An 11,177-nucleotide genomic window follows, 5' to 3' on the forward strand; every position below is an offset into this window, starting at 1 on the left:
TGGTGGGACCACCGATGACGAGCACCTCCAGCTGCCCTTCCGTGACGCCAAGTGCACGCGCTGGAAACCAGGAGGAGAATCGCAACGAACGAGATAACCAAGATGGTCGTCCAAGATCACAGTTGAAAGGGAATTTAAGACCATGTACAGCCAAACAAGAAATGTGATTTCAAACAAATTTGGGGTAATCCATTTCTTGTTGAATCCAATTGCTAGAATCTGATCGCTAGAATGGGATTCAATTCTACGGATCCTAAGAGGAATTGGAATCGTAACAGTGAACACCATACCGTCAGCAACAAATCAAGAAACATAATCAAGAGGACTCTTGATTTAATTAACTCGAGAGCGCTCACAATTTGGAAGGGATGGCATGTTAGAATGGAGAATAGCCGAAAAAGAGAAATAAATAACTAATTGATTCAAGAGACATCCAACTCCAAAGACCTCTTCTCCGACAAACATTCCATGGCATGGAAGGAATCATCTCCAGTACAATTTTGAAATGAGAAGACAAATTTACATTACGATGATATATGGAAGAATAAAGCTAGACACAAAACATAATGAAAAAGGAAAAAAGATGAAAATAAGACGAGAGTCACTCCAAGCAAATACTGAAATGGTTACATTAAAAGATGATGGCCCCTCCCTGACTAAAGAATGCTTACCACCATATCGAATTTCCAAACAGAGCCGTAAGGCACGCTCAATACACAAGTATATCCAGCCGGTGCAAATTCCTCACCTTGTTTTCCAAGACGAAATGGTATGGTAGCACATCAGGTTGTAAGACTGTTCTGTAATTCACTGAGTGCTGCCATCCGCAATCTTGGTACTCCGGCTGTAGGACAAGGGAAGATCCATCTGTCTGCTCACTGCTGTCTTGACATTCATGCAGAAGTCGTAGCTTTGATAAAAGCTTCGTAATGTTACATGACAAAAAATAAGTCCAATGGTACCGAGTCGAAGTAGTTGCAATCGAGACAAGCATGCAAGCTGATTAGTCTACTACCACTGCACAATGAGATGCACATCACTTTCACCAAGGAGCATCTCTTCTAACCAAAATACTGAATGGTGATACTTGAACAGCTAAAGCCCCGGAGAACATGGAAGATGATAACAGTAACATATGCAGTTATGCACCCGAGATGTCCACTGTCAACTTAAGACCTAACTATTGCTACCAGGGAAAGAGTTATAAGTATTTCAGTACAGCGCCTCACTAAGTTGCTAACATCCCTAAGAAAATTGTTTTGGAAGGAAAGAAAGGTTGCCATCGCCAACCATTCAGAAAGAACACCTGTAAAATACCAAACCAACCATAAATTGAAAACAGCGACCAGAACGCAACCTTAACAAAACCAAGACAAAATGATGACATTTGTGATACTTCATAACAGATGAGTGATATTCTATGACACAGATAACTAAAAGACATTCATATAACAGATGGTAATTTACCCAGAGTACTAGTAACAAAGACAAGTAACCAAGTTCAGCAAGGAAAGGCAAGATGGATGTTCTTGACCAAACCACATGACAAATTGATGTTCTTGACCATTATCCGTAGTGATTAGGGAAGGCAAGACTCCATTGCCAACTCCAAGGCCCCGACTCAACTAAGGTCTCAAGGGGAAGAAACTTGTAACGACAGCAGCAACTACTGACACAGATGTACCCCACATTCAGACTGAACCTTGACGACGACGCTGGACCTTCTTGACCCTCATTATGGTTCTAGGACTCACTGTAATAGTAAGGACATGATATATCAAGCTATGCGCAAGCAAACATGGGGGCAAGAAAATGATTAAAAATAGTATTAATATATAATAAGGCATGCAACTTAATGTCCTAAATAAAGGTGTAGCAAATGTTGAAGACCATACTGAAGGTTCTGAAACACAGACCTGATTGTCCTGATCTGTCACTGAATCATTTACATTGTTTGTCTGTGATGGCTTTTCCGCTCCACATTGGGGACGATTGCACTTTGTTCGGAAAGGATAGTTTATGTTATTGCACTGCTCACACTTCCAACTGCCCTCTGGCATCTTTGGTTCTATCAATGAGAGGTTGGGGTGTGAATTTGAAAAGAATTGATGGAACAATAAATTACATAGACCATTAGATAAACTAGCCCATAAGTTATGTGCGAAAATCCAAAGAAAACAAACTAATTCCTTCAAAGAAATGTCTAGTGATAACAAATATTACCAAAATTTACTAATTTAAAGGTATTTGTTATACAAAAAAAATGGTGAGGAAAGAGCACTAAGCACTTATGATGTGGAAACTTACTTGAGCCTCTTAAACCATCGGGCTTAGAACCCTGCACAAAGAGTTGATGAACAAGCATTTAGTAAGTAAAGTGGGATTAATTGATGAACAAGCAATCTCCATAAACTACATATAGAAGCCCAAGCATTAGAAATGAGGATCCAAATATAGCCAAAACTTGTTTGCTTTTAGTTCACAAAATTATTCCGGTTTAGATTGATAATACAACAGAGGGAGAAATTTGTATTGTTTTTTTTTTCTAGAGTAACAAAACCTAGAAAAATTTAGTCAATCCCAGGACCAAAGAGAAGGTGATCCACACGTACTCAGAGCCTAATGTCCAATAAATGAAAAGGCATGCAAGTGGAACGACGGGCTATGGCAGGGCAAACTAGAGGATATATCTGTGCATAAGCATGGTTCCACCAAACAGTTTACAACAATAGTATACAATGAAACCATGTAGGCTCCAAGCACACAAGTAATCTTGTGGCAGCAAAGTCAACTTCAAGCACAATTGCGAAGTTATAATAGTACAGTTCAACTAAAGTAAAGAAACACTGACTAACACAATTACAATTTTTTTAAGTGAGCTTAGTTTAAATACATGAAAGAAGTAATATCAGATCGTTTATAATAGCAAGATAAGACAGAAATCTCAAACCTGGTTTTCAGGTCTAGGTGTGTTGCACTTTCTCATATTACAGACTGCGCGAAAGCCAAAGTTGATGTTGTGGCAATTTGGACACTCCCAATCATTATCACGGCCAGCTCCTGCATCAAAAGTTCAGGAGAATAGGCAAAGAATTAATCAAGTGCTAACCATATTAATATAAATAAGTCAAAATACAAATTCAATAAGATATACCTGCAGGCTTCTTCTGAGAACCTTCATCAGAATATGAGCCAGCCCTTGTGCCCTTTCAAGTTCAAGAAATATAAATTTAAGGAATCATAACAGTTATTCCCATGCAGACACAATCACAAATCATAAATATCAAACAAAAAGAGAAACAAACGTGTTGAAAGTTCTTTATGTAAGGCTACAGTAGTTAAATTAGCATGAGGTTATAGGTATACAAAAGAATAATCACAATAGCACATACCATTGGACCAGGACCAGCAGGTACTGGCCCATACCTATCCATGGGCATTCCATACATTCCACCTGTTTATTGGACAATAAGCAAGATAAATCTTGTGAGCAAACATGTGGAAAACATTGGACTGAAAAACATGTATGAAGTGTCATAACCCCAACCAAACAAAGTGGCTTAGAAAACAAGTGGCAGAACACAATAGTACTGCAAACGGTATTATTTATTGCAAGCATTAGTGGAAATGAAGATCGAGTGATAAGAAATTAGATTTTTCATATTCTGTAAAATTAATTCACGTGCCTGAACCTTGATTGCTTCTGCTGGGTTTCAACTCTAGCCTACCCCAACTTGTTTGGGACTTAAAGGCTTTGTTGTTGTTGTATATTCTGTAAAATTAATTGTTTAACACATTATGATTTGCATACAAGGAATTATTGGAAGCATCAGGTTTGCCTATTTAATTTGATAGCTAGGTTAATTAATGCAAGGGCAATATCAAAATATGGCAGCCCTGTTACCTGCTCCCATCATAGATCCACCAGAGTATGGAGTTGGCCCGGCCATTTGCACTGGCCCGTAGGGGCTCCCCATTGGTATGCGACCACCATATCCATATGGATACGCAGAACCCCCAGGGAACTGTGGGATACCATAGCGCGGCATTGCAGGCCCGTTAAACATCGAGGAGCCATACGGGGGAGCGCCCCCACCAAGGTACATCGACGGTGGCGTCCCTGGGCCCATGTAACCCCCTGACGTGGGATAGTGAGGTGGGGTCTGCATAGGCTTCTGCATGGCCTTCTGAACGATAAGCAACAGCAGCACGAGGTAAATGCAAACAGGCAAGCGACAAGCGGAAGTACCCACAGGCACACTCCGCGCAAGCGACGGGCGAACAATGATTAGCAAGAATAAAGCGAGGCAAAACCGTTTATGTACCGTGTGGTCTGCTGGCCTGGACTGGTTGCAGTTGCGCATGTTGCAAGTGGTGCGGAAGGCGAAGTTGACGTTCTTGCAGCTGGGGCAAACCCAGTCGTCCTCACGCCGGCTGCCTGAGAACACGGTTTATTGTCCCCAACCAGGGGGGAATCCACTCAGATGCAGCTTATAGATACGGAGGGTGCGACAGGAAATAACGAGGCGGCGGAGCAAGAGCGACCTACCGTCGGTGCGCGCGCGCTTCCCGGCTGATTGGCTGCGGCTGTCGACCTGCAAACCCACACACTAATTCGTGAGACCTCGCCGGATGGGCGGGATCCAGAGAGGGATCGACGAGCACAGCGCGGGGAGCTCAAATAACAAAGCTTTGGAAAGCAGCCAAGTGCCTGAACCGTGACTTGGGCTCTCGGTGGGTTTAAACTCTAACCTAACCCAACTTGCTTCGGACTATGTTGTTGTTGTTGTTAACAAGCTTCCAGCGCGACTGATGGGTGGAGACACTGACTCGAACCCTAATCAACCGGCGGAATCGAGGAGGACGAGGAGGTGGGGGTGGTACCTGAGAAGACATAGCTGGCGGTGAACCGGTGATGGCGGCGGCGGGCGAACGGCGCGGGGAGAAGCACGTTGTCCTTGCAGTGGGAGGGACAAGCGCAGACGCCGCCGCGGTGACGGGCGGCGGACGGAGGGGGAATTCGGCGAAGCAGTAGCTAGGGTTTTGCAATTGCAGTTATGAATTCGGCTTCGAACTCAGGTGCACATCAGATTAGCTTTGCCTCCGCCGTCCGCGTCGGCCGATGTACCTGACGCTGACGGGGGGGGGGAGGACACGGGACGAGAACTCGGACCACAAGGCGGGCCCAGATGAGAGCTTTAGGCCCAGATCAGATACGTGGGCCCTTTTAATCTCGCGGGCAAAGATGTTCTAGCCCATTACAAATTCTGTTAAATTTTTTTTTGGAAAAAAATTATTTCAGATCTAAACTACTGTCATAGTCTGATTTTTCTTCTCATACTCAACTCTCAGAACCACTCAACTTATTTTGGTTTCAAGAGGTTTAGGAGGCTTTGTCTTCTTTATTTTTTTTTTCTCGATCACGCAAAAGATTTGCGCGTCTTTATATTAAGATAGAAATAGTTTGATTACAAGATGCTTAATTGGTGTTCGGGCGACCGAGCTATACAACTAAGCTTAAGCCCGCCCAAAGCTGAAAAAACGTCTATTGTATTACTCCGGCTAACAAACAACCTAGACTCCTTGCGTCGACCTATACCCAGAGATCAGCTTTATTAAAAAATCTGTCGGGTTCATAAACCCGGGGTCTCTCGTGGACCTGCTTCCCAGCAAAGGCTCGGCCCAGCAGACGACGTTGCGAATGACGCACAACTTCTGGGACGGCCCAAAAACCTAACGACAGGCTAGAAGGGCGATCCAGTCTCCGACCGGAAGGCCTCGCTTCCGACTCCGGTCCGCCTCTCCGACCGGAAGGCCTCGCTTCCGACTCCAGCCCGCCTCTCCGACCGGAAGGCTTGGCCAAAAAGGAACGACGCTCGCTTTCGACTCCGACCCGCGTCTCTGACCGGGGATACACCAAACCTCTGCTTACATCTCTTCTCCGACTGGCGCAGTTGGAGCCGACTAGGACAAACCGACCGGGGACGCCCGCTCTGTGAGAACCCAGGAAACGGACGGAGCAAGTAAGGTAGGATGCTCAAGTCAAAAGCAATACCAAGGACCGTACCCTGTACACCTACAGGACAGTACCGATAGGACATGTCAGAAGGGTGCCCTACAACCTTCTAGGCATGCCATAACCCAAGCAATGTTGTGGGCGTCGATGTTTGCCCTACAGTGTTGTGGGCGCCATCAATTCTCATACTAGGCGAACACGGTAAAAACCCTCCACATGCCTCTGGGCATCAACAGTATGGTAGACGTCGACATCTGCCATACCAGAAGAAGAAGACGGAACCTCCCACATGCATCTAACATTAACAGTGTTATGGCCGCCTACAACCATCTTATACCCGACGGCGTGTGCAACAAGACTTAGTAGCATACGTACTCTCTCTCGCTTGTAAGGCCATCCCCTTTACCTATAAAAGGGGATACGCTCTCTCTCAACAAGGAGGATCGATCAATTCACTCACACACACAATGGTCCATCGACAACTCTCCAAGAGAGGACTCGAATGATTTGAACAACCAACGATCGATTCACCCTCTGCTAGCTTTAGACACTCTAAAGCTACATAGAGCGCACGCTCGAATACTTAGCGCACGTAGGAGCTCCCATCACTCTTAGCCCTTTGGTCCGGAGTCCGACCGGACCTCTTGCACCCTCCATCTTACTCTCTTCCATTTGTAACCCCACAGCAAACTTCGAGCACCTGGGCTCAGGAATAAAGTCACCGACTGACTCAAACTGGACGTAGGGCACGTTGAATGAACCAGTATAAACCCTATGTCATTGAGTTCTAGGCCACATCCGATCACAACATACGGCAAAACTACAAATATTTACGTGTTGGTCAATTTTTGCACCGACAGTTGGCGCCGTCCATGGGAAGGATGTCGTACGTTCACTCTTTTTGGTCATCGGATGGCCCATCTTTTCGCCATCTTCGCAGACTCAAGCGATACGACTCGCTTCGGCTCATTGAAGTTTCCTGCACTTCCACCTATTAGGATGTGGGATCCTCTCGTCTTCGAGCTGTCCTAGACCTTCCTCTTCAAAAGCCTGGACTTCATCGCCGACCAGCTCGGCATGCTGCACCTCCATGAGAAGGCACTTGTTCTGGTGCCCATCGGAGGAAGCGCGTCCTCCATCGGCTCTGGGACACCCGATGACTTCAACGGCAAGGCGCCTGCGCTTTGTTCCGAGCATACGCTCTGCTCAAATACCATTATGAGTAATGTACGTACTTTTCTTTACTCGCTTTTTACTATTTTCCTCTGATTCTCCGGAGGGACCCTGTTGTCCCTACCACGACCGCCATGTGACCGGTCCCCCTATGGCCTCGCATCCCCTGTGGACACGTACGCCCGGGGGCTCCGAAGGAAGTTGGTGCCGCCCCCTCTCACATCCGAATTCGTGGAGATGGTGAGCTATGCTTCTGCCTCTTTTTGCGACCTAATGGAGGACGATGTTGAGAGCAACGACTCTAGCATCAGCAACGTCGTGGCACCTAGCCACCCTCTGTCTTAGGAGTGCGCTATGGCGGACACTCCAGGATAGCCGCTGGTGGTGGTGGAGTCTCTATAGACCCACACCCCTCTGGACCCTCACGCGGATGCCCTCGCATGTGCTTGGGAGCACGGCGAGGAGCTATGACAAAGGTGGCAGAACCAGCCACCACCTACGTCGGTGCACTCGGCACACCACGATGTGCCCCGTGCACGTAACCCGGTGAGCGGCGCTAGGGGTCGCGCCTGATAGGTCAGCGCAACATCATCAACGGGGGGAACAATCCCCCATAATTTGCTCGGGCTGGTCAAAACATCACCACGGTGGCGATGCTTCTACATGGCCTTCCTGAGCCCATTGACCCATAGGAACAGGTGATCCACCGGAACCTCCGGGCACTGGTGGAGACCACCGCTGTTCAACAGGCGGAAAGCTCCGCGTCGTGACACTAACTCATGGCCTCTCTCCCCACTAGGGAGTGGGGATGCACCAGACGCATCTCTCCATCCGCTCACCACTACAGCCACCAAGCGCGGAACAGGAGGGCGCGGCTGCGCCATAGCCTGACCCGGTGCCCACTCCATACCGACCACCTGTGCACGAACGCCTTAGGCCAAACCAAGACGCTCGTAGCGTCATCAGCAACCGGTGTTGGGCCCGGTATGATGATGATGTCCATCGGGCGGTGATAAGAGCTGATGACACGGGCTCCGACTGAACCATTGAGGGGACCGGTGAAACACACCCTAGGCGTGGTCACCGACCCAACGACCAGAGTCCTAGCCCAAATGGCCTAGGACCATAGGCCTTTGGCTGGCGCATCTAGAGAGCACCGTTCCCACAGCACTTCCGACCGCCAACCAACATCGCCAAATATACCGAGGAGACAAATCCTGGTACATGGCTCAAAGACTTCTGGCTCGCCTGCCGAGCCGGAGGAGTGGATGATGATCACTTCATCATTCAGTACCTCCCCATCTACATGGGGGAACATGTTCGAGCGTGGCTCAAATTTCTCTCACACGACAGCATCTGCGACTAGGCAGACCTCAAGAGGGTCTTCGTCGAGAACTTCAAGGGGACGTATGTCCACCCTGGGAACTCCTAGGACCTCAAGAGCTGCCAGTAGAAGCCCAATGAGTCCTTACGGGATTACATCCGCAGGTTCTCGAAGCGGTGCAACTCCCTTCCTGTTGTCATCAACGCGGACGTCATCAGTGCCTTCCTCTCTAGGACAACCTGCGAGTCCTTGATCCACAAGCTTAGCTGCCTGAAGCCCTATACCACCCGTGACCTACTCGATGTTGCTACAAACCACACCTCTAATGAGGAGGCGATCGAAGTGGTCTTCAATAAGGGCCAAGACAAGGGCAAGGCCAAGCGCGAGGACCAGGACGAGGGCCCCTCCATGCAGAGGGGCAAGAACAACATGAAGGATCAGCGCCGACAGGCCAACTCTGTGTTGGTAACTGCAGCTGATCACGTGGGCAAGCAGCCCCAACAGGGCCTACCTGACCACTTCAACAAGCTCATGGATAGCCCATGCACCAACCATGCTTACGCCGTCAAGCACCTCTACAAGGACTACGAGCTCCTCAAGAGTTTCCTGCGACAGGCCGGTGGGCTGAAAGAAGGAAAGGACAAGGAGGTTGTGGCCAAGAAAGGAGGCATGGCGGGCAAGGATGGGGATAGCTTCCCTGACCCTGAGGAATGCATCATGATCTTTGGGGGATTCGATGCCATCTACTCCAAGTGCCAGCACAAAGTGCGCTACCAAGAGGCATGCGTTGCCGAAACTGCATCCCCACCTTCCTTCGCTGGTCAGAATCTTCAATCACTTTTTATTAGAGAGACCATCCATCCCACGTCGCCAGACCAGAATGCTACCCGCTCATCGTTGACCCCATCGTCCGCAAGAAGCGCCTCACCAAGGTGCTGATGGACAGAGGCAACAGCCTCAATATCCTCTACATCAACACCCTCGATGCTGAAAGGTCCTTGTTGGTTTTGGTAATTGAGTGACAACCTAGGTGGACTAATTGTGTTTATGTGAGATACACAGGTGATTAGTCCACAGGTACATGTGTGTGAGCAACATATGCCATGAAGGTGAAAATGGCTTGGAGATGTTGCAAAGCTCACACATGTGATGATGAAGGAGCTTATTGCACATGAGACATGACATTGAGTCATGTGATCAAGGTGGAGAAGATCAAGACAAGACTTGGCTTGATGGACTGGTTGCAAGCGTGAAGGGCAAGTCAAAGGCTTTGGAGTGATGGACCGCGTGGCGGTGAAGCTTGAGCAAGACTTGGCGCTGATGGACGATAGCAACGGTGAAGAGCAAGTAGAGTCAAGATCGATGAACCAATATGATCATGTGATGATATGAAGTGGATCATATTATTGTTGATCGTGTTGGTGCATGTGTTGCATCGACATTGAAGGAGATGGAATGGAATACGCAAGGCAAAGGTATAACCTAGGGCATTTCATTTCACCGGTCATAGGTGTGTAGAGAAGTTTATGACCGGGTTTAGGATAGATGGCCGTACTATCAAGAGGGGCAAACTTGTTTGCATATCGGTCATCTAGTGCCACTCGAGTGATCTAACTTTGCATTGTCGCTAGGATCGAGTGGCGTGGCAAGTTGAGTGGCTAACATCCTTTGGGAAATGATTGTGAAAATGCTAACACACATACACATGGTGGTGTACACTTGGTGGTGTTGGCACATTTACAGCTCAGCGGGATTCGGCGCTTTCGGGAAAATAGAATGCCTATTTTCTATTGCGCCGGATGCAAGTTCTTGTGGTTAGCACATTGGAGCAAGGGTGATGAAGTTAGAAGTGAAAATGAGTTAATCGCAAAGATGCTGGCATCGGTCAACTGACCGGACGCTGGATCTGTATGCACCGGACGCTGGCAGGCTACGTCCGGTCAAGCTAACGTACGATGACGCAGAAGCTGGAGTGTGACCGGACGCTGACTGCATCCGATCAAGTGTGACCGGACGCGTCCGGTCGAGGTCGGTACCTTACTGGAAACGACCAGACGCTGGGGGTTCAGCGTCCGGTCAGTTGAAGCTGATGCATCCGATCAGGTCAAGTGACCGTTGGAATCTAGACATGTGGTCGTCTGCGGGCTACCGGACGCTGAGGTCTAGCGTCCGGTCAACACGACCGGAGCGTCCAGTCGGCCCGACCATTGCCCAGTGAAGGGGTAACGGCTAGTTTAGCCCTTGGGGCTATAAATAGAAGTGGCCTTCGGCCATGGCTGGTGCTGAGCACCTCAAGGGACTTAGTGTCCATGCTTGTGAGTGCTTGGGAGCCCTCCATCACACACATACTTGATAGCGATCATCCGATTGTGTGAGTGTGCGATTCTAGTGCGATTGCATCATGAGGTTGCATCGAGTGGCACTAGGTGATCGAGTTGCGAGCCAGTGGTGCTTGTTACTCTTGGAGGTTGCCACCTCCTAGACGGCTTGGTGGTGGTCTCCGTCGAAGCACGCAAGAAGCTTGTGCGGCGCTCCGGAGAAGTGCTTGTGAGGGGCATTGTGCTTGCCCCGCGGGAGTCGCGAAGAGCAACTCTAGTAAAGTGTGTCATTGAGCTACCCTCACTCAAGGGGTAGGTTCTTGCGGCGCCCGACGTGCGGGCTTAG

The 11,177-nt window shown here is 48.5% G+C and overlaps 1 protein-coding gene across 4 annotated transcripts; it reads right to left on the bottom strand.

The window, feature by feature from the left end:
- Window positions 1-427: 427 nt before the first annotated feature.
- LOC136501294 (ranBP2-type zinc finger protein At1g67325-like) lies at window positions 428-5,113 on the bottom strand. Of its 4 annotated transcripts, none has more exons than XM_066496799.1 (10): window positions 4,885-5,113; window positions 4,550-4,595; window positions 4,326-4,438; window positions 3,905-4,175; window positions 3,393-3,454; window positions 3,155-3,206; window positions 2,951-3,060; window positions 2,308-2,338; window positions 1,917-2,068; window positions 428-1,306 (listed from the first exon to the last, which is right to left on the bottom strand). In XM_066496799.1, exons 1-10 carry the CDS (start codon window positions 4,894-4,896, stop codon window positions 1,229-1,231), a joined length of 927 nt encoding a protein of 308 aa, XP_066352896.1. In that variant the 5' UTR covers window positions 4,897-5,113; the 3' UTR covers window positions 428-1,228. The 4 variants fall into 4 exon arrangements, with proteins under 4 accessions (XP_066352896.1, XP_066352894.1, XP_066352895.1 ...); XM_066496797.1 differs by having other exon boundaries at window positions 3,905-4,187; XM_066496798.1 differs by having other exon boundaries at window positions 429-1,306; window positions 3,905-4,184.
- Between the last annotated feature and the right edge of the window lie 6,064 nt (window positions 5,114-11,177).

The sequence above is a fragment of the Miscanthus floridulus genome, chromosome 13 (assembly GCF_019320115.1).
Source record: "Miscanthus floridulus cultivar M001 chromosome 13, ASM1932011v1, whole genome shotgun sequence".
Lineage (NCBI taxonomy): Eukaryota > Viridiplantae > Streptophyta > Magnoliopsida > Poales > Poaceae > Miscanthus > Miscanthus floridulus.